Genomic DNA, 23,689 nt, shown 5'->3' on the forward strand with positions numbered 1-23,689 from the left:
CGAATATGGTGCAAAGATTGAAAAAGTTTTTTCACCTAAAAGTCGATTTTTCCTAGTAGGTCATTGTAAGACTTGTGGAACGATGGATAAGGTCAACTACCATTTTTTTACACTTCATTGTAGGAAGCCGTTGGTGCCTGCCTGTTGGCGATAACAAGAGATAATATTATCTGAATGCGGTTCCTGTAACCAAAAGTGCTGATATAGAATTTATGTAGTGGTAATTTCACTGCAAGCTTTAGAAAATGCCAATTAAACATACGGGAAAGTTTTAATGTAATTCAATGGCCAAAAATGACCGTTTTCGTTAATAAAGCGCCATTTTGTCCAGTTAATTAATGATAAGATAGGTAGGGATTAATCGGAAGAAGAGTTTTGGGGCATTCGTGTCTTAGCTGTGAGTCCGAACTCGATACATGATCTAGAGAGAAAAGTATGTGGATTTCTATTCCTATTGACTTTTGTTCCTGAGCCATATTCCTGAAAGTCAATAGCGTCCTTAGTACCAGTACACCAAATTTTAACACGATCGGTCACATTTAAAAAGAGTTATAGCGCATACGGACGGACGAATAGACGGACAAAAATTAAAAGGTATGAAAAGTATCTGAGGACCTTAACTAAGAGTTATAGCGAACACAGACAGACGTGCGGAAAAAAGGACTGACAACCATAGATAACTATATAGGATCTGAGGATCCCTAATAAATACGGTACGGTACTTAATCGCAAAGCAAAATGAAACGGTACGGATGCAAAGAAATGTAACTAGCGAAAGTGAAAATAGCAACAAGATTTAAATGCGGTACGGTTGCAAAAGCAATTTTACGGCAAAGCTGAAAATGTCCGTACTTACACAACGTGACTGGCGAGGATGCGAAAGTCAAAAAGATCCCATTTCATACTGCCTTTTCTATTATTTTATCTAAACGTCCATTTTGGGCAGGGATCAACTGGAATGCCCGCTCCGTCCGCTTATACCTTCGATACCAAACAAATTAAAACGTTTTTAAATAATTACGCCTTTCCTCGGCATCGGAAAAATACGGAATCGATGTTCTTTTGAGATAAGACCCAGATTAATCGGGCGGATTTTCTGCAACTCATTTATTTAGCTAGGTACTGTTATGTTCACGCACTTCATTAGCCGTATTCAAATTTTCAAATTAAATCAATTACCTTTAGCTTCTACCTTCATCTCCTAGACCCAACACAAATACCTTCCGCACAACACTTTCGCAACGAAGCGACTCTTTATACCGGGCGTTCACAGAGTGGTCACCAAAACTGGTGAAAACTGGGTGCTTCGTTACAATCATCTTTGAGCATATTTATACCCGTTACAACTTGCACAGCAGAACAATGGGAAAATTACACTTCCTAGTAGGATCTGCAGATATCTTTAAACGAATCGCGTATGTTTGTCCGTTGAATGTTATCACTGATAGCCAATTGCACCGACAAAATTAAGTATCGCTTAAAGTTAAGCATAAGTACTTAAATGCCATAGCAACGATTGTCTTAATAATCGTTGCCATAGATTTGAAGTTCGACTTAACTTTAAGTAAGGCTTAATTTTATTGGTGCAAATGGGCATGAGACTATAATCTCTGTGCGCTTACCAACTTTGTTACGGCATAATAATTTGGGGACACATTTAAAAGCATAATTTATCTACAGATACTAGTAATAAAAAAGGAGCAAACATAAAGAAAAAACTAGCACACCAGCGATCCAACTTGCATACTGTCATTGTATTTATAAAATACAATGATACTACTTATTTAAATTGTGCTGATCTTAGGGACCCCCGATGTAGCAATGCAATCTTGACTTACCCAATATTTACAGCGGGCAACTCTGAGGTAGAAGAATATAAGCACAGCCATCTAACGTTCATGACGAGTACTTTAATTTCCGAGTTTGGTAATGTCATTTTACTGACGAGTTTTGTATTAAATTTTATCCGAAATCCTATTTTAATATAACATTTCAATTTTTATATAGAACTCTTGATTAATGTCAATCTGTCAATGATGACAGGAGTCATTTAACAATTGTCAAATTTGAGCCCGGTATAGTGACGGGGCGGCCAGTAAACTGACAAGTGCGGCCAGTAAAGTGAAAAGTGGCAGGAAACGTAGTCTGCTCTGCTTGGGTCATGGAAACTCAAATTTCCTGACAGAAATTACGCATGACAATGGAGGTTTCAGGGCGCCTTTGGGTAAAATAAAACTGTTCTCTACGGAACAGTTGGTGAGTCCAACATATAGGGTAACACTACACTGATAACCTACTTCCGTGTGAACAAAACAATATAAATGCATAAGCACCTGTATAGTATGACAAACAAACATGATTCACTAACGGTACAGATAACATAGCTCGGAGCACGTCGTGCTTCAATAAACAAATATCAACATTATGCAAAATGTAAATAATAACAAATTGTGACATGAAAATCATATGGTTAGTGCGAGAAAGAATAAAATGATTACTGCCAACAAAATAAACATTGAGAAAACCCGGTACGCGTGCATACTTCAGAAGCCTTCGGAACCTAGCCCACAACACGCCACAAATAGATAAAACATAACTAAAATATAAATAGAAGACATGCAAAAGCAAAAAGTACACCAAAAGCTTCCTGCACACAACTTTTTGCCAAGCTTTGTCGCGAAAATCCCTGTTCTTCTGGAAAGTAAATGGAAAATTAAAGATCGATTCAATAATAGGTACCTTTGTTTATTTATTTGTTGTTATTTAACCCATTGCTAGTACCATGAGTAAAATCCAAGGGGAGTATTGGGTATAAACAAACAGTATAAGACTTGCTTGTGTTAAGTACAAAAGTTTGTAAATATTGTTTATTTAGTCTAGCATTTGTATGTTTTGATTTAAATGAAGCAAGGTAAATATTGTTCTCTGATTGCCTGAACGGCGTGTATTAAGTTATTAATAAGTAAATAGTTGCTGAAATAAATGATACAGTATGCAATTTTCCGCGTTCACTGAATCGTTTCTATAATAATCTCACACCAATAAATAATAACTTCTCCCTAGCACCATAGTGTAAGTTACACTAAGCTAGCACTTGGAAAGTACCTAATATCTACTAGGACCGGCTTCCGTAACTTTACTGCCCTCCAATGTCATCGTTGACTCAGCTAGAATCAAAATTAAGGCCACTGAAACCCTCTCCGTCAGTGAACTCACTTCTTTTCTTTGCGAATATGATCTTTTCAATTTCGATCGCGGGTAGCTCAAACGCTAAAGTTACGAGCGTCGCGACGAACAACGTAAACGCAAAGTCGCCCCAAAACTGGTGCATCTGTAAACAGTTCAACTTACTAAGATGATGCTACTATGTCGAGTAGGTACATACCGCCTCCAAGTTGCGAAACAGTACAGTTGTCCTCATTTGACTTGTTAGAACAAAAATGACGATGTAATGTACAACGTAAAGTGTGTAAGTAAAACGCGATAGCACTTCAAATATGGGCAACGAAAGGAACCAATTTACTGGACCTGAAATGGTGGTCTACTGGGTTTGTGGTTACAACATCTTCAGCATTACCTGCGTAACCATTGGCACATGTAAAAATCACGGCGGCTACAGCTAAGGCCCAGGCCGGGCGGACCAAAGCTATGTAAATTGCGTTTAAAACCCTGCGATATTCTGATGTAATCAGATTGTGTCCCCCAAATACAATTGCGCACATGACCATCAAGCTGAGAATACACAAAATTGCGACAATCTTCTAAAACTCATTTGTCCAATCGTTAACCGAGGATGAAAACTCACATACCGTAGACAGCTCATACCTCTTCTTTTTGGACAAGTATAGGTAGTAGCCCAATATAATTCCTATCAACCATGGTGCTGCTCTTGTATAGGCGGGAAAATAATACTGCCAAACGAATACCATCTGCTTTTCAAAGCTAGGGTTCCAACATGGACTCATTGTACCGAAAAAATCCCTACTTACTCTACATTTCCCTGCATTATACCATTAAGCTCAAAAAACCAACCTAGCAAAAAACATCCGACTATATTGCAAACAATGAGCGCTACGATTCCATAAAGGGTACGTTTCGGCCATCTGGATAACGCCAGCAGAAAGATCGGAGAAATCACAAACAGCTGCATATCGGCGCTCAAATACCAACCGTGAGGGATGCACTCAATTCATTATTGTAGCAGTTAAAAACACTAAAGTTGCGTACCATTGAAGGCGTTCGATCATAATTTTGAATATACAACAGCGTCTTCCACCAATACTTTTCGCAACCCTCAATCAGTTGTGAGTGAATCATGCTCGACCAGAGTGGGCCCGATGCGAATTGTCTGAGCAACGTGACTATGAAAACGATTACGGCGACCAAAACGGGAGTTAATCTGAAAAACTGCATGCCGTAAGCAACTTCTATTAGCATCTAAGCACCTCAAAAACCGGTGGAGATAGAACTTGAAAATATGAAACGAGGTGCTTTTCTCGGCGGACCAGAGGTAAACGTAGGTTACAAGAATTCCAGATAGCAGAAAGAAGGTGTCAACTGCCATTTGTGCATTTATCATAAACATATTTCCTGCACTTCGCGTCCACTGAAAATTAAAGAATTACGCAGAACTGCGCGAACACGATGCTCTTACGGTCTCCTTGTAGAAGTTATTCCACAGAGGGAAGTAGAATTGTACGGAGTATCTGTGGTCTAGGATGATCCACATGGTGCTGATAACTCGAATTCCGTTCATGCAAGTTATTTGTTTGGCATTGTTTTCGATGGCGATCAGTTTTTTGCCATTTTTAAGAATGGAAAACGCGACAAGTGCCTGATGCTTGACTTCTGCAAGTGAGAATTTAATGTTAACCAGGTTGCGAATACTTACGTGATTCAGTTGTGTACAGATAGATGTCGTAAGTTGTGGAAGCGGCAATCACCAGCGCGAATATTCCGAAAAATACCCTGGAAATGGACACTGAATGAGATTAAAGCTTCAAAACACTTACACTCCACAATATTCCGATATCCCAAACCGTAGTTTGTCTCGATCAGCGAATGTTTGGCACAAATTTTCTGGGAACGAAATATTGAGTCCGAAATACTTGTATATTGTAGACGCATCGGCAGTGGAACAGCTGTCTGGTAAGCAACTTGCCAGTTTCAGTGTTATTGTCGCATTTATCTGTAACAAACATAAAACAAGGTACTTAAGTTGTTCAACTAAAGGAAAGACCACATTGTATTTGTAACGTTGTTTTTATCATGGGATTGTAGTAAGTTAAAGGACGCACGTTGCAGAGGTGATCAGTGGAATGGAAGTGAATGCGGGAAACGGTTTTGAGCGCTCGATGTGTTAAGATCGCATGTTGATCGTACTGGTGTAGAATTGTTAAGAAGCGGGTCCATTTTGTTGAGAACCAAGCTCATAAAGTGGGACTTACTGAATCACTCGAAAGTACTTACCACTAATAAAGTACCAAATTAACAGTGACGGTGAACTACCGCGTAATTAAAAGTGATAATTACAGTGCGTGGGAAATAATTATAGTTTGCGTTGTACAAAAAACATCGATAGCTAAATTAGGAGAGAGGGCGACAATCTTACACAAGATCGCGCAAATAAATCTCCCAATAAATCTAAAAATTCCAATTACTAATGGTTGTCCAAAGAAGCAGCGTTTTGTTGAGTTATTAATACAAAGGGCTTAGGCAACATCTGAGCTAGCCTTAAAGTAAAAGTACGAAAGGTAGGACCAACCTTACTAACCACGAAGGAACCAGAAGAAGATTGTAAGAAGAATTTAATTATTATAACCACGAACCTGAGGTCTTTATGAATAATCACAGTGTTAATGAATGAGCAATTTAAACTTGCCGCGTTTTTTGTTACTTTCGTTTCAATGATTTCAAATACAATTTTAGTTACCTGCGCATAACTAATGCGTGCACAGAATGATAAACAATTTTTTGATTTCAATTATTCGTATAGAGAGTTAAGTAAAAGCAAGCAGAGCAGTTAAAACGTTTAGTTCTTTTAGGTGATTGGGGTGAGTTTTCCTTGTGCCTTTCCTTCGCCACCCCATTCACAATTTCAAACAAGTTTAAGACGATTCGCCGAAACTAAAGGTAAGATTTACTTAATAGATACAGTCCGCTCATTTACAAATTAATGGTCCTTACGAGCAATGGATGTTGGTTTTTCTTAATATGTATGCATTTTAATGCAAAAAGATAAAATATGCCAAACCGCATATTTTAGTGCATGTGTTAGTCGCTTATCTCCGAAAAATTGAGGATTATCTTCAAGGTTAAACAGCTCAATCAAACCGTTTCCAAAAAAATTTAAATTTAATTTTATTGCTTTGTCAATTGCACGTTTTAGATTGTTTCAAATATGTCCGAGAAGAAGACGCTGATTGCTCAACGGGAAAACTTACATAGTTTGATGCAAGCGATCAATGATGCTGTTATCCAAGTTAATGCAATGAAATAGATGTTGCTACAGTTAAAAAATCTCGGGTTGGTCCTCTTGTACAACAATATACAGAGTTAATTAACCAAATTTTAGATTTCAATTCAACGGCGGAAACTAAAGAACATTTAAAATATGAACAACAACGTAATGCATTTTTTGACCTTGTTGATAATATCGAGCTTTATTATTTGCGTTTATCACAAAGAGCTCAAAATCAAAATGTATCTCAAACTACGAATCCATCTGTTACTAAACTAAAGGCTATAGCAATTCCCACGTTTAGCGGAAAGCTTTGCGATTGGCAGCAATTTAAATGTTTGTTCGACTCATTAGTACATAATAATAGTAGTTTGGATAACACTCAAAAGCTTCAGCATCTTTTGTCATCTTTATCTGAGGAGGCTAGTAAATTAGTAGCGCATGTAAAATTATCTGATGCCAATTATGAGGTGGCTTATAATATTTTGGTTGATAGATTTGAAAATCCCAGGCGGCTGGCTAACCATCACTTAAATATTTTGATAAAATATGATGTTGTCTCATTATCTTCTTATAGCAATTTACAAAAGTTTTATTCTGCTCATCACAGCAGAGTTGGACTGGGTCAAGCATAGAGTGACCCAGTGACCCGTGACCCAGTTAGTTACTGACCGTGACCCGGTGACCCAGTGACCCGGTGACCCAGTTGACCCGGACCCAGTTTGACCCGTGACCCAGCTTGACCGGTGACCAGTTTGACCCAGTGTTGACCCGGTGACCCAGCTTGACCAGTTTGACCCGGTGACCCAGCTTGACCCAGTTTGACCCAGTGACCCAGCTTGGATCCGGTGACCCAGCTTGACCCAGTTTGACCCGGTGACCCAGCTTGACCCGGTGACCCAGCTTGACCCAGTGACCCATCTTGACCCAGCTTTACTCAGTGACCCGTCCTGACCCGGTAGCCAGTAATTAAATTATTGTTAGGTATCATCCAAAACAATTTCAAGTAACTTTTAATTTAAAAAAAAAAACTTCCTCAATAATATTCGGCAACAAGCACGTAGCCCAATTTCATTCAAGAGAACTAATACCTAAAAAAATCAAATGCATTGTTTATAGTTTGTAGTCAAGTAGTCAATGAAAGTATTTAGAGAAAAGATTTATTTGGATTAAAGCTAACTAGTAGAAAAAAATTAAATGTGAAATGAACACCTGTAAGCAAACTGGTAAGCCCTGAAGCAAAGACATCATTATTCTAATACAATTCGGGACATGGAAAGTTTTTTACGGCAGTATTAAAGCAACATCACAGAAATGGCAGTTGTCAAGCAATCGAGTATTATTTTCAACAAACCAGCATTTCATTTATTGTATAATCTGTACACTTGAGCCGAGGGCACTGACTTAACTGCGTTATTCGATCAAACTAGGTGACTGGGTCGAATTGGGTCCCCGGGTGAAATTGCGTCGGGTCGCTGTCAAACTGGTCACTGGGTCACTGGGTACTGGGTCAAACTGGGTCACGGGTCAAGTTGGGTCACTGGGTCAAACTGGGTCACTGGGTCAAACTGGGTCACTGGGTCTAAACTGAAAAGAAGTATGACGTGACCCAGCGACCCAGTGACCCAGTTTAATTTAGTGACCCACCCAGTTGACCAGTGACCCAGTCCATCACAGCGCTGTTCAGGCTTATCATGCTTTAAATGTTCCGGATAAATTAGATTATTTATTATTTCATTTATGTTATTATCACCTCGATCGCGCTACACAAACCGAATTTGACAAAATTTATCCAGCTAGTACTTTCCCTACTTATAAGGTATTAATGGAATTTATTAGCAAAATGCTCAGCACTTTAGAGCTTCACTCGGATGTCACGCCAAAGATCACGTCAAAGTTAGAACCCCAACGTAAATCATGTACGTCATTGCTTGTTGAAAACAAGAACCAAATTGCGCCGTTGTCTGTTCGCTCGTGCCCTTCTTGTAAGGGTACTCACGTATTATCGTCTTGTGAAAAATTTCTGGAGCTACCAGTAGAGAAACGATATGATGTCCTTAAAGAATTTTCCTTATGTTTCAATTGTATGGGTAATCATCCCCGCTTTCACTGTAACTCCACTGGTAGATGCAAAACATGTCATCAGCGTCACCATTCGCTATTACATGTTGAGAGGCCCAGTTTACCGCAAGTCGCAGAACAGCTTACTGATAAACTTGAGTCTTTTCCAGATGCCGAATGTTCAAAGAAAACCCTGTCGTGTCATATTGAACCTAATTTTAAACAGTTTTCTGTACTACTTGGTACTGCTCGTGCTTATTTACGTTCTAGCAATGGACGCTATAAACTCGTTCGCATTTTATTAGATTCTGCCTCTGAGGTGTCATGTATTACTGAAGCTTGTGTACGTAGATTAGGACTTGAAACCCAACACACAAATATATGTATTTCTGGTATAAGCGAAGCCAAATCGGCTCCTCCCTTAGGAAAGGTGCAATGTTTTATATCTCCATTTGCAAACGGCCGACGTTCAATAAAAAGTGAAGCTCTCGTTTTGCCGCAAATTTCGTCTATGCTGCCTTCAACTCCTGTCGACTGCACTTCAGCTATGCGATTTAATAGCATTCATCTGGCGGACCCTTTGTTCTATGAGCCGAGCGAAGTAGATTTTCTTCTTGGCGCTAATCTGTATCCTGATGTAGTGCTTGACCGTCCGATTATCAGAGGCAAGCCAGCTGGTATCCATACTATTTTTGGATTGGTTTTGTTGGGAGAAATTCCTTCCAATTCAAAACCTATGGTTTCTCAAACTATGTTAGCCGTTAACTCTTCCCTTGAAAGTGCTTTAACCCAGTTTTGGAAAAGTGAAGAGGTTGCTATCGTTTCTCCTGAAAATCCGGAGCACACGTACTGTGAAAAACTTTTTGTTGAAACAACCAAGCGTAACGATGAAGGTCGGTATGTTGTAAAGCTCCCCTTTGTTACCCCAATTATTCCTTCTGGTGTCAACCGCAATGAAGCGGAGCGTCGTTTTTTGTCTCTTGAACGTCGCTTTGCACGCGATGAAAATTTAAAAACTAATTATCACTCTTTTCTGCAAGAATACGAAGACTTAGGGCATATGGAGATAGCTCATAATGCGGCGGATTATGTTATTCCCCATCAGCCTATTTTTAAGGTCTCTTCTACGACAAACACCCGTGTTGTGTTTGATGGTTCCTGTCAGGATTCAACGGGAACCTCTCTTAATGATCGTTCGTGCAAAGGACCCAAACTTCAACGTGATATTTCTCATGTCTTATCTGGTTTCCGTCTTTACGCTGTTCCACTAACCGCTGATTTAAAAATGATGTACCGGCAGATTTTAGTGACTGTTGAAGATCGCAGTTATCAGCATATTTTTTGGCGCTATTTTCCTAGGTCACCACTGCGCGAGTACGAGCTGTGTACTCTCACTTATGGACTTGGCCCTTCTGCCTTTCTTGCTCAGCGCGTTCTTAGACAACTCGTAGCTGACGAAGGCCGCGATTTCCCCCTGGCTTCTTCTATTCTCCTTTTGCAAACGTATGTTGATGACATATGTGGTGGCGCAGATTCGGAGGAAGAAGCTATTAAGTTGTACCGTGAACTGCACGAACTTCTCAGTCGTGGTGGTTTTTTCCCTCGTAAATGGAGCAGTTCTTCCAATTATGTCTTGAATCATATCCCTGAAGAGCACCGCGAGACTCCTCTGATTATTCGTGAGGAGGGTGATGTAGCTATCAAAGTTTTGGGTCTCGAGTGGAATGCAGGAAAAGATTCTTTTTGTTACTCAATTAGGTCATTTGTGGCTGATGTCACAAAACGCAACGTTCTTTCTTATGTAGCTCGAATATTTGATCCACTTGGTTGGTTAACACCGTTTGTATTTTGGATTAAATATTTTTTGCAACGTCTTTGGTTGTGTGATGTAAATTGGGATGACAGATTGCCTACCGAGCTTTGCAATGAATGGGAAAAATTTATACTTGATGTGAATGCATTGATTGACATTCGGGTTCCGCGTTATGTTCCCGCTTGTGTGAGTGCTGATATTTATGTTGTTGGATTTTGTGATGGCAGCACCAAAGGCTATAGTGCCGTTTTGTACCTCAGATGTATTTTTAATGAGAGGGTGGTTGTTCACCTGATTCAAGGAAAAAGTAAGGTCGCGCCACTTAAAACGTTAAGTGTGCCTCGATTAGAGCTTTCTTCTGCATTACTATTGGTAAAAATGATGAAATCATTGGATACTTTTCTATCGCGCTTACCAGTTCACAATGTAATTTTATATTCTGATTCTTCTATTGTGTTAGCGTGGTTGCGCACGCCTCCACACTTACTCAAGACTTATGTGGCAAATAGAGTAGTTGCAATCACTGAATGTATGCCTGCTAATGTTTGGCGCCATGTACCCACTTCTATTAATCCTGCAGATTGCGCTTCCCGTGGACTTTGTGGTTCAGATTTAGTCAATCACCCCCTATGGTGGCAAGGTCCTAGTTTCCTTAAGCAAGCACCCTCTGAATGGCCATCCTATGTTGTGGGACAAGGTTTATTTGAACAACTACCGGAGCTGCGTTCTATCACACCTACTTTGCTTGTTAAAGCTGCAAACGAAAACGATGTTTTCAGCAAAATAAAGGATTTCTCCTCGTTAGGGCGGTTGACACGTGTTTTCAGTTATGTACTGCGTTTTATCAATAACTCTAAATTGAAGAAATCCCGTTCTGTTTTAATAAAGGGTCCTCTTACAGTTACTGAGTTGTGCGCAGCTGAAGAATCATGTATTAAGCTGTCACAGTGTGAGTATTTCTTTAATGAAATTGAAAAAATAAAGTTAGGTAAGGGACATTCTACCTCGTTACGAGCTCTTGCTCCGTATTTAGATTCCCGTGGTGTTCTTAGGGTGGGCGGTCGCTTATCGTACTCGAATCTACCAGAACGTTCCAAGCACCCTATTGTCGCATTTCGGTAAATTGTTATGTGAACACTATCACCGCGCTATGCTTCACGCTGGCCCTCAGGCGATGCGCGCTCAAATTCAACTTAAGTATTGGATTCCTGGCATTGGTTCCTTGCTGCGTTCAGTTGTTTTTAACTGCACTCGCTGTTATCGTTTTAAAGCTGAGACTATGCAACCCCCTATGGCTGATTTACCTCCATCCAGGTTCGCTCAACTGCGAGCATTTTTAAATGTTGGCGTGGATTTTGCAGGCCCTTTTACCATACGTGAAAGTCGTCGGCGCAAAGCACCTACTAGTAAAGTATGGATTTGTGTGTTTGTATGTTTTTCTACTAAAGCCATGCACCTTGAGGTTGTGTCTGAACTTTCGACGCACGCTTTTTTGGCCACCTTAGATCGTTTTGTAGGCAGACGTGGTCTTTGCGTGCGAATTCAGTCTGACCGTGGCACCAATTTCATCGGTGCCGCCAATCGCATGAAAGAAGTTTGGGAATTTCTTTCCTCTTCTTCTGAAACCATTTTTACCAATTTAGCTAATCGTAAAATTGAATGGGTCTTCAACCCTCCTGCTACTCCGCACTTTAATGGGATAAGTGAAGCAGCTGTAAAGTCAATGAAATTTCATTTGTACCGCGTAGCAGGAAATCATCTTCACTTTTGAAGAATTGTATACCCTTTTGTGTCGTGTAGAAGCTATATGTAATAGCCGCCCTTTATGTGGTACCGTAGTAAAAAATACTCAAGACGATGTAGAGTTTTTATCGCCTGGACATTTCTTAATTGGCTCTTCTATGTTGTCGTTACCAGAAACCTCCTTATTGGATGTTCCTCAAAACCGTTTAACGCGTTGGCAGCTCATTCAGCAGAGCATTCAAAGCTTTTGGAAGCAATGGAGCTCATCATATTTGCAATCTTTGATGCAACGAACCAAGTGGACCAATCCGGCACCCATTATTAATGTTGGAGATACCGTCCTTCTTAAAGGGATGACATCATCTCCTTTAAATTGGCCTATTGGTCGAATCATGACATTATGTCCTGGTAGAGACGGCATCTCGCGTATTGCCAAGATTAAGGTCTCTAACACTATTTTAACGCGCCCTCTTACGTCGCTAATACGTTTTCCCATTGAGCAGTGAGGAAAACGCGATAATGTAATAATAATAATTTGTTTTTTTTGTAAATATTTCAGTAAAAAATGTTTCATTGTTTCATTTTTTTGGTGGGCGGTTTTGTTAATGAATGAGCAATTTAAACTTGCCGCGTTTTTTGTTACTTTCGTTTCAATGATTTCAAATACAATTTTAGTTACCTGCGCATAACTAATGCGTGCACAGAATGATAAATAATTTTTTGATTTCAATTATTCGTATAGAGAGTTAAGTAAAAGCAAGCAGAGCAGTTAAAACGTTTAGTTCTTTTAGGTGATTGGGGTGAGTTTTCCTTGTGTCCTTTCCTTCGCCACCCCATTCACAATTTCAAACAAGTTTAAGACGATTCGCCGAAACTAAAGGTAAGATTTACTTAATAGATACAGTCCGCTCATTTACACACAGCTTACAAAAAATGTGACTTTTAAAACAAAATGCCGTCGGTAAACCTTCTTCTTACGTAAGTGCCAACTCCCTCCCCCTCCCAAATGTCCACCGTCCTCTATTCGGTACAATTTCATTAATGAACTAACCTTTAATTTTTGTACCAATTTTAGTCAAGTCTCACAATTTTAGTTTAATATGCACCTGTTCTCAGAACAATGGAAACTTTTCTCAATTATTCAACAACCTTTGACGAGGAAGGGCGTGGGTAGCCCTAACCCTCTAGCGCCTTTGTTGTTTAGCACTCAGCTCTCTAGAATTAGTTTTCTCATTCACTTACTACCTGAGTAAGTACTGAACTTTTATTTGTGTTCTGATACTGTATACATTACTTATTGTGAATAATTGTTGAACCGGCTTCTGGTAGAGCTCTTTTGATGCTAAATGATTTAAGTTGACAAATCAGGATACATTTTTACTAAAGTTTGTACTTCTTTCAAATGTGAATAATAATCTGAGAGCGATCTAGGCGCCCGACTCCGTTCTTTTTACCCTTTGGTTTTTTCACACTTTTGGTTATGTAGAGAATTAAAAATTTTGATACACTCAATCCTTAACTTCGTTTAATGGAGCTTTTAGAGCACTTTTTGACCGACGCGTTGTCTGGAATCGATGCTTGTCCTACGCTACGGTACAAATCAATACTTCCCTTCTCGAAGGGATGCTGCCTTAAAAATGGACAATATAGAATGAAACCTGGATCTTCGGCAGGAATACTGCTTAAGCTTTTTACCAACTTTCCACTTTCTCAATATAACTTATTGGGCGCGACCCTACTATTCTTTTAAATTTCTAACGCGCCTTCAAAATAGTGTTAATAAGTCAAATTGGGCATCTTTAATCATTAACCAACGTCTTCGTTTCCTTACCCCAATCAAGTGCGTAAGTTCATCTGTCAAAACCCACATAATTTTACGATCGCTTAGTTCGCGCTTCTCATGCCGCTTCATGACATCACTAACAGTAATTCTGATTCAGTTGTTTTGGTGACGTAAAAGACATTAGGATTGTGTTACCGCCCGTCAGACTGGCGCTGATAACTTTTCCCATGTTATTAACCGGTTACGATGCGACCAATCCGGTACACTCCTGTAGAAGGAATTTCCAAAAACAGTCAATAAGAGAAAATGAGTTATTCCAATTTACTGCGTAAGTTCACAGACGTAACAGCAATTAAGATTAAATTTTAATAATGTTTCGAAAATTCTCAAGGTGATAAAGAAGTAGTGGCCGGCGATAAGGAATGAAATACGATATGCCTTCAAATTTTTCTTAAATTTGTTTGCTTGCTGTATAAGCAAATTGAATTAAGTTTAGTCTCGGTCTTAACATCGATTTTGAAGTTCATAAATAATGAAGTTGGCGCTCACGTTATACATTAAACACACATAGGCTAGATTAAAAGTTATTTATGCCAGAGATTTGAAGGAGTTCGGGCTATCATTGGTCATATTCTCTTGGGATGTATGTTTCGGCCCCATCGAGAAAGATTTTGTTAGGGATTTTAAGAATCTAATCTTCGCCTAACAAGAAAAATGACAGTCACACTATTTGTGTTGTGTGAATTGTCGACTGGGTATGCCAGTGGATTTGATAGGAGCTGTAAGTTGAGATTTGTAGGGGTTTCATTCGTAGGAAACTAGTTGACCGGTGGTTGTGATTAGTATCATTGGAAGCGCGCTAATTTAGCGAAATATTAAAGATTGGTCTCAGATTTTTTTATAATAGGGGACCGAGTAATTAGATAAACTAGTTTTAGTTTTTGAAGGTTTATGAATTCGGCGTTCCTTTTCCGCCGTTTGGAGATTAAGGTCTTCTTTTGGCGTCATCGTGTCAATTTAGACGTTACATTTGGTTTGTTTTCTGCTGATGTACCCGTCTGATCCTTGGAACTTGCCGTTTCTCTGACTGACTACTTGTGGCTGCCGAAACCGTATAAATATTTTTGACAATACGAAATTAACAAAAGTTTCATTGTACCCTTAAAGGCACGGTAATTGATTGACATACAAATACAAAACAAATTCCGATTACTTGATTTTACAGCTTTAAAGACTTCGACATTTATGGGCATTTAACTCGATTACGGGTTGCTCTATGAGCGTATTTCCAAAAATTACGGTCGTCCAATTAGGAGAAATCAAAAAGCAAAATTTTGAAAAGATAGCACAAGTTACGCAATCCAATGGAAAACGTACTTGACCATGAAGATTAATTAACTGCGAGTAAATTACGAAATTTGAGGCTGATTTACAAAGAAACGTCCAGACTTGATTTACTTATTTTTTTTTTACATCTACACGCACAGTTCGAGTTCGCGCAGGACGTGTAAGTTACTAGTCTCGTGTTTTCCAATGCGAAAATCCCCCAGTACTAACTATTTTGCGAAAGTTCTTTGGCGATCCACAAATATCCTGTTTCTCGTCCTAATTGAATTTTTAGCGCATTTTTTAAGAATTAAAAAAAATGTGCTATTGTTTACGTTTTGTCCGTCCATCGGTCCGTCTGTTCGGACCCACTTCTACCATTTTGAACTACTTCTAGGGGAATGGTCCTAGAGTCCTGGAATTTTTTTCAGTAGGTAGCATATACCCTGTAGGTGTGCCACACAGCCATCAAATTTCGCTCTCTAAAAGGGGGGCCCCCTCACAAACTATTTCCTGAGATGCTGTTTTTGAAAGTAAAACGTGCATAGCTTTTACATACGGCAACCAATTGGTCTCAGATTTTGCATACGCATGCCTTTAGTGGTGCCAAGTTAAACTTTAGAAAATTGGGAGGGGGGGAGGGTAAACACATCTTCTACCCTTCATGGTATTCTAATGAAAGATCTCATTGAAATACATTGTTTTGTACAAACTATAACTTTCCCGTGCGACGCTTTTTCGAGATCAGTGAACGACTGGGCCTGAGGGGGGGGGGGAGAGGTTTAAAAATTAATTCTCTCATTGTATTCTAATTAAAGGTCTCAACGAAAGGAACCGTTTTTTACCAACTACTGTCCTTCTTTCTGTTCTCTTATCAAAATACGGGGTGGAGGGGAGAGGTGGGGGGTGGGGGGGGGGGAGAGGAACTAGTTTTATCCTTCATGGTACTCTAATGAAAGGTTTCAACGAAAGGAATTAATTTCTACCAACCATAGCCCTTCTCCACGACGTCTTATCGTGATTGGATGTATTCCCTTATACCTCAAGAACGGATTGTCGGAAGGGCGATTGAGACGTCTGCAAGGAATATATCCATTGGTGATGTCAAAACAAAACCTATTTCGGTTTAAAAAAATGCGCTTTATCTGCACAAGAGTTGTGCACAATTTATACTTGTTTATACGTCTTCACTAACCACTAACCTTTACGCAAACTTCACGGATGGTTGATTTAGATTAGACCTTCTTCTCTTACCGTTTTGCAATGATTTCCCTTTCTGCCTTAACTGATTCACCACTTGAAGCTAATCATCCCGCGGCTTAATTATGACGTAAAATACTACTACCTCGGCTATTCGTGATTCAGACCAGAGCTGGGTCGAGCGTTTTAAAAAACCGCTCGACATTTTCTCAAAAATGCTCGCGAGCATCGAGTTGTTTTGCAAAGCGAGACCGCTTGCGAGTTCCGAGCACTCCTAAAATTTATTGCGAGCGCTCGGGAAAAGTGCGCGAGAGCGGAAAACGCGTTCGGGAGTGGAAGGAACCGCTCGGGAACGAAAAAACCAATCGCGAGCGGAAAAGAGCTCGCGAGCGAAAAAAGAGCTTGCGAGCGGAAAAACCGCTCACGGTCACGGGAAGAAAAAAACGCTCGAGCTCCGAGCACTTTAAGTAGACGCTCGAGTATCGAGCACCAAGCGGCCGCTCCGAAAAGTGCTTTTTTCGCCTGGAGCGTTTTTCGAGCGAAATGCTCGTGAGTAATACAGTAGGTATCCATCCTATCCTACATAAAAGCCCTTTAGACTTGAAGACGCAATTAACTTCATTTTCTAATTATAAATAAAAATCGCAATTCACCATTAAATTTTTAGCGCACTCGTACAACTTTACAATTTGCCGACAATCGCGCAGAGTGCACGTATCATCCTTCAATGTGAATATGCCATTGTAAATAATGGCGGTCTTATCCCACCAATAGTAATTACAACGTGCTGCCACCAGAGGTCTCACTGTTAATCTTATGCGCGAATGCTTCTGCGGGCGGTTGATTTAAATAACTTTTCTGATCGCGCAACACGATGCTCGCGTGTTCTAACGCTTAATGCTTTCGGCTATTTCTCCAGAACGTGTCCATTCAAGAAAATACGTCCCAAAACGGCTTATCATTTGTTCTACTAATAGGGTTTTCACCAACTACCTCTGTAAAACAGATATTTGCCAGAAACCTGTACTGCCAAATACCTCTAGGTCAGGATGAGCGTACCACAGTTAATCTCAATATTGAAGCAAGTTCACACAAATTTTTAGATAGACCTGTAAATTACCAGATAGACTTGGCAATTCTTTCAAATTCCCATATAGATATGTGTACATTTGCACTTAAATCTGTACTCATATGCCTCTGCTATGTTTTCCTTGCAAAACAATTACAAGACGCCGTTATTGACTTGAAAGAGTAAAGAGCAACGTGTGTTAGTATTCTTTCTAAGCCCACCTCTTTTAAATTCATACTCGTCTCCCCAAAACAGTAACGTCCTCGAAGAGAATTTGAGGAATCTATCCGTTGATTTACTTCGATGCACTCCTCAAACGAACCCAAGTCGGCTGTATTTCCTGTTCCAATTCCCGATGGTAGCTTGCTTGTGGCGTCGAACACTAAAATTTGAATTGTTCCCACGCGTGTAACCAGTGATCGCACTTACTTTGAAGGGCCCAAAATCGATTTGTCTCCAATCCTGTTTGATAGTAATCCAGATGACGTCTACATTTAATACCAATTCCATTTGTCTCATTCTGAACCACATCACCCAGAATATCCAGAACGTATTTCAAGTAACCCGATGGTTCACCGCTCACTTTCGAATTTAACACACCGCTCACAAATATCACCACGAATACGTACTCAAACCGCATTTCTCGCCTATCTAAGTTACCTCACTCGTTAAACGGTATCTTAATGATAATTATCATTAATACCTTAACTTAATTGTGAACAAATTTACATAATATAAGGACACTTTGAAGGTAAAAATGATACGGTTGAATAAACGATAACGTTTCTTTTACTTTTATCACATATTTTTGTCTATCGTATCGGCGCGCAATTTTGTTTATTCTCGCGCGTTTGACTGACATTTACGTTATCCTCGCCGTAATTACGCAATTAAAATTGTAAATTGCCGTAAACATTCCGCAATAAGCAAATCGACGACGCAAAAATTAAAAAACTCGTTTGAATAATGTTGATTTAATTTTTGAAATAATTAATGATGATTGGACGACAGCCCGCATTGCAAAATACAAACTTAAGATGTGGATATTTTCCAAAGGAGCCTGTAAATGATTCGAGCTATTTTAGACTGTTTTCACCTTTAGGTAGGTGCCTACGCTTTGATTTGAGATGTAAGAAAAACGTTTGGGGATGCCAACTTCATAGTGTCTCCTGGACTTCAAGATTAATAAATCGATTGTGCTTCATTTGTTCACACATTGCACATTAGACACACTTTGTATACTGGGTGATTCAAAATGACTGCAGACAGTTTGAATTTGGCGCTTAAAATTTTAGTGTTTTTTTACCTAAGGCGTTGGCGATCATGGTTTTTCCCCAATACACAAATCATAGTTCATTGGCGTCGATTTTGTACGTGTGTTTTTATGTCCTTGGTTCTTTACCACGAACCATGCACTTTAAAACAAATAGTTCTTTTCGGAGCTCCTGCAAGTGCAGCATTTTGCAAAGGTATATAGTAAAAGAAAACACTTTATGATTATATAACCCCAGTTTCTAGTTAGAATCGAGAATGGCCCCTGAACATGATGCGTTTATATTAATTATCGATCTGGTTTCGTTTGGTAATACTTGCTCGGTTCTTTCATTTGAATGATACGCTTTATTTAAATCCTTACGCTATCTAGATAACTTCTTTGTAATTCACTAGTTAGATTTAGTTTAATAGTTCTTTATTCTCTTGTGATAGATTTCTTTGAATCGTTCATTCTGTTATCGTTCGAGGTCGCGCAGAACTTCCTTTAATTTCTTCCGACGAGCGCACACCTTGTACAAAACGCATTCTCGACTATTATTTGCATTGCTTACTTGAAAATTTGGTCGAACATTTTTGGGACGTACTGGCGCTGTATAAAATTGAGTGAAGATTTCTCTCGTTATTCTACTTTCAAGCTTCGCTGACGATATTTGCGGATTTATTTTACAAGTGTTAAGGCCATTTTTCGGTATGTAACAATAATTACGCATTCACTTTTACTTTGAATAATCATTTTTATCATTTTTTTCTTACTTTTTACTTTTGATTTACGATTTACTTCGTTACTATCTACCGGATTGTGCTTTCGACATCAAATGAATTTTGGATTTTCTCAACATTAGAAAAATTAATTTGTGAAGGTCCACGGCAATTTAGAAATTAGAAAGACAGGTGCAGATATATTAAGATATAGCAATAACAATAACGAAATTGATGTATAAATATAAATATTGCAGGAGAGTTTAAAAGTGTACGCAGCACAATATACATAAAACAGATTAAAATTTTGCGTAAAATCAACACTTAAAGCTATAAGAAACTGACGCAATGTAAAACATGTTAAAATTTGGTGTAAAAACAAAACATAAACATAACGGACACACAGACCATAGGTATAAAAAGTGCTATAAAGTTTGTCGTCACAGCCGACTTTCGATGGTACACAGATTTCTATCAGGGGTTATGAACTGGAGTCGTCGTGGTTCACAAACCTAAAGGGTTTTCGGACCCTTTCCGCGCCCTCCCCCCCCCCCCCCCCCCCCCCCCTATACTCGGGACAGGTCATCGTCCAAGATGCATGCCCTCCCATGTTACAATTTAGGCATCTCTTTTCATTCGGGCATTTGTCCTTGAAGTTCCCATCTTCTTCACAGTTAAGGCATCTCCCTTTTTTGGTGTATGCCCCAGCACGTCAAGCAGTTATTAACTTTGACCCTCTTTCGAACGTTACATCTCGTAATGCCAAACCACAGTTTGTCACTGACTTGTACCTGAAAGGTTTCATTGAGGCACAGCAATAATTTTTTGCTAATCCATTTCATCCCTGCTAACTACCAGGCCATCATCCACGTGAAGTGTCATCGCCAACGTTGTCCTGAAGTTCGCAAAGAGACAGGGATCATTTTCACTTTGAATAACGTTATATTGACTCAAAGATTCCTAAACGTCTTATTCCAGCATCTAGGAGCTTCGCGTAGTCCATAAAGGAAATCACTTTTGATGTTAAATTGACTCATTTTGAGTCCTTCACGAGCACACGCACTCACCAGAGGACCTAGCAAAGGACACACTAAGTCCTATCCCACGGTAGAGCTGAAGGTTTCAGTGAAATCAATCCCTTCACGTTGCAGATAGCCCCTGGTCTCGGTAATTGTACTTGACCTTGTACACCCACCGACAGTCAATCACCTTCTTATCAGCCGGCCTAGGAACTACTTAGGTCCCAAATGTGATTTCCATTGAGTGCATTTACTTCCTCAATCTTTCCAATTTTTGGCTTGAGAACTTTCAATGGTTTCGGTGTACGTAGACGGTTCAGCTTCATGAGCTATCATGGTGTAACATTCTGAGATTCTATTGACTGCATAGTCCTTCAACTTCCTCGGCATCTTCAATCTGGACTTGTCTCGGTGTTTCCACTGTTGTTTTTCTCCATTTTCTTCGAATGAGTTTCCATTCCTGTGTCTTGAATTCTCAAGTTGATCCTTCGACTTTAAAATTTCATCCATATGGATCAAGTGGTAATGGTTTATTTGACAGTTCTTTCACTTTTTTCTAGTAATCTTATATCGTGTATGTTTTGCGAGATTTTGTTCAGTTGAATTTTCTGTTACGACTTATGAGGCATATGCACCAAGCTGCTGTGGAGACTATGGTATGGGGTATTATATATAACTTATGGGAGTAGGTCTCGTTTGAGAGGAAATGGACCGCCTGCTAGAATCGATGCCACGGAGAGTGAGGGAGTTAATAAATAGTATATTAAGATACAAGTGTATAATCAAGTCTTTAACGTTGCAAGTGCTTTAAAGACCAATTATACACGTATATCTTATAGTATTTTTTATTATACCTGCAGTATAAATTAATAATAGGAAATATATATTGATGTTATACTCGAATACATATCTAATTAAGTGGGCTGGATGTTCGTAATATCACGATTGCCATGGCAATGTCACTTGACGTTTGCTTATAAAAATCATCGTCAACTTTAAAGCACGTGTGTTTTAAAGGCCTTTTTTTCGCACGCATTTGAGTGTTTAAAACGGAGATTGTGATTCAGGTACCTATAATAAAATAGTTATTTATATAACAAGAGCGCGAAGTTCAATTCCGCGCATTGAGACTGAAGGTATTTTGAGCAAGGCGAAGCCGAGTTAAAATATCAGTCAAATGCGCGAAATAACTTCGCGCTAGCGTTATATACAATATTTTTTCTACAACTGAACCGATTGTTAATTAAATTTGCTGTTCAAGTTCAACTTTGTCACGTGCGCGAAATACTTTTTTTCACTGTTGACGATTTTGCGCACGTTGTCAAGAGCAACCTTACTTATTAATTAACCGTTTAAAAATCTAGTACTTCGCGTGTCGAAATCCGTCAGAAAATGAGAGGTTTTTTTGACAGTTGTAGAAAATAGTTATTTATATAACAAGAGCGCGAAGTTCAATTTCGCGCATTGAGGCTGAAGGTATTTTGACGAGGCGAGGCCGAGCAAAATATCACTCAAATGCGCGAAGTTAAATGCGCGAAATAACTTCGCGCTAGCTTTGTATACAATATTTTTCCTACAACTAATCCGATTGTTAATTAAATTTGCTTTTAAGTTCAACTTTATCATGTGTGCGAAATACTTTTTTATTGTACCTGAATCACAATCTCCGTTTTAAATACTCAAATGCGTGCGAAAAAAGGCCTTTAAAACACACTTGCTTTAAAGTTGCTAAGTAACGATACTTCAAGTATGACTTTTGAAACTGTCATCTGGGTGAAATAAAAAATCCTCTTAGGTCGCTTTCTGTAAATGCAGAACATTTCTTTGGCTTGTACCTATCCTTTGGTTGAACCTTTCACGCGCGTAATTTAGGGTATTCATCCAAATCTGTTCCACTTTTTAATCGCAGCATTAGTATGTACAGTGTTATCCTTCAATAAATGACCATTATTATTATTATTATTGTCGGTGTTTCTTGTGAGAACTCAGGTCTAGCCTGGTTAACTAATCGCACGGATTAAAATCAAGTAACGATTAGTGTCTGTGTCTGTGTCTGTGTCTGGTGAAGTTATGTAGGGTTCTAAAGAAAAATAAAAAATAAAATAAATATTCACACACTCACATTGGAAATCTAGAGATAGTATTTAATTCATACTTACCAACATAGCTATTAATGGCCCCAATAGTCAACGCTATCAGGAAAGAAGAAAACAAAACAAAAATATCATTATAATAATTCTTGTAATTTTATTAAATAGAGTTTATTGTGTAAGTGTTTCTTTGGCTTTGCGTTTGGGTTGAATACGAGTGGGTTGTGATAACGTGGTGTGTTTATGTGAAAAGGGAGTTTTGTGTTTTTTAATTGTATTTATGGTGTTTCTTTGTTCCTGAGGTCGTATTTGTGAGGTTGTTTGGGTTTTTGGTGGAGATATTGCAGTATGTTGTGAGCCTGTGGTGCTGTTAAGGTTTTTGCGCTTCGGTTGTATACGAGTGGGTTGTGACAATGTGGTGTGTTTCTGTGAAGAAGGAGTTATGTGTTTTTTAAGTGTGCTAGGACGTGTAACTTTATTGGGTAGACCTGTCTTTGTAGTGCAAGTTGCGTTACTTGTATTTGTGGTGTTTCTTTGTTCTTGAGGTTGTATTTGTGTGGTTGCTTGGGTTTTTGGTGGAGATATTACAGTATGTTGTGAGCATGTAGTTCTGTTAAGGTTTTCGCGTTTCGGTTGAATCCGAGTTGGTTGTGATAATGTGGTGTGTTTCTGTGAAGATTATTATTATTATTGTCGGTGTTTCTTGTGAGAACTCAGGTCTAGCCTGGTTAACTAATCGCACGGATTAAAATCAAGTAACGATTAGTGTCTGTGTCTGTGTCTGGTGAGGTTATGTAGGGTCCTAAAAAAAAAAAAAATCACACACGTACATTTAAATCTAGGGATAGTATGTAATTCATACTTACCAACATACCTATTGATGGGCACAATAGCCAACGCTATCAGGAAAGAGGAAAACAAAACAAAAAAAAATCATTATAATAATTCCTGTAATTTTATTAAATGGAGTTTATTGTGTAAGTGTTTCTTTGGCTTTGCGTTTGGATTGAATACGAGTGGGTTGTGATAACGTGGTGTGTTTCTGTGAAGAATGAGTTTTATGTTATTATTATTATTATTATTTTTTAAGTTATTCTCGCTGTTGCGGATCTATGATTACACGACGGGTTGTTTCCAAGTCGTGCGATCTT

The 23,689-nt window shown here is 39.0% G+C and overlaps 1 protein-coding gene across 2 annotated transcripts; it reads right to left on the reverse strand.

Moving 5' to 3' along the window:
• Positions 1-2,853: 2,853 nt before the first annotated feature.
• Positions 2,854-18,333, reverse strand: LOC116164514 (O-acyltransferase like protein-like). 2 transcript variants are annotated; one of them, XM_031478709.1, is made up of 13 exons: positions 17,885-18,333; positions 17,677-17,837; positions 5,013-5,188; positions 4,892-4,968; positions 4,655-4,848; positions 4,446-4,606; positions 4,228-4,399; positions 3,990-4,183; positions 3,810-3,942; positions 3,578-3,758; positions 3,386-3,528; positions 3,217-3,331; positions 2,854-3,167 (listed from the first exon to the last, which is right to left on the reverse strand). In XM_031478709.1, exons 1-13 carry the CDS (start codon positions 18,093-18,095, stop codon positions 3,106-3,108), a joined length of 1,980 nt encoding a protein of 659 aa, XP_031334569.1. In that variant the 5' UTR covers positions 18,096-18,333; the 3' UTR covers positions 2,854-3,105. The 2 variants fall into 2 exon arrangements, with proteins under 2 accessions (XP_031334569.1, XP_031334568.1); XM_031478708.1 differs by having other exon boundaries at positions 3,578-3,761.
• Between the last annotated feature and the right edge of the window lie 5,356 nt (positions 18,334-23,689).

This window comes from Photinus pyralis, unplaced genomic scaffold (assembly GCF_008802855.1).
Source record: "Photinus pyralis isolate 1611_PpyrPB1 unplaced genomic scaffold, Ppyr1.3 Ppyr1.4_LG2, whole genome shotgun sequence".
Classification (NCBI taxonomy): domain Eukaryota; kingdom Metazoa; phylum Arthropoda; class Insecta; order Coleoptera; family Lampyridae; genus Photinus; species Photinus pyralis.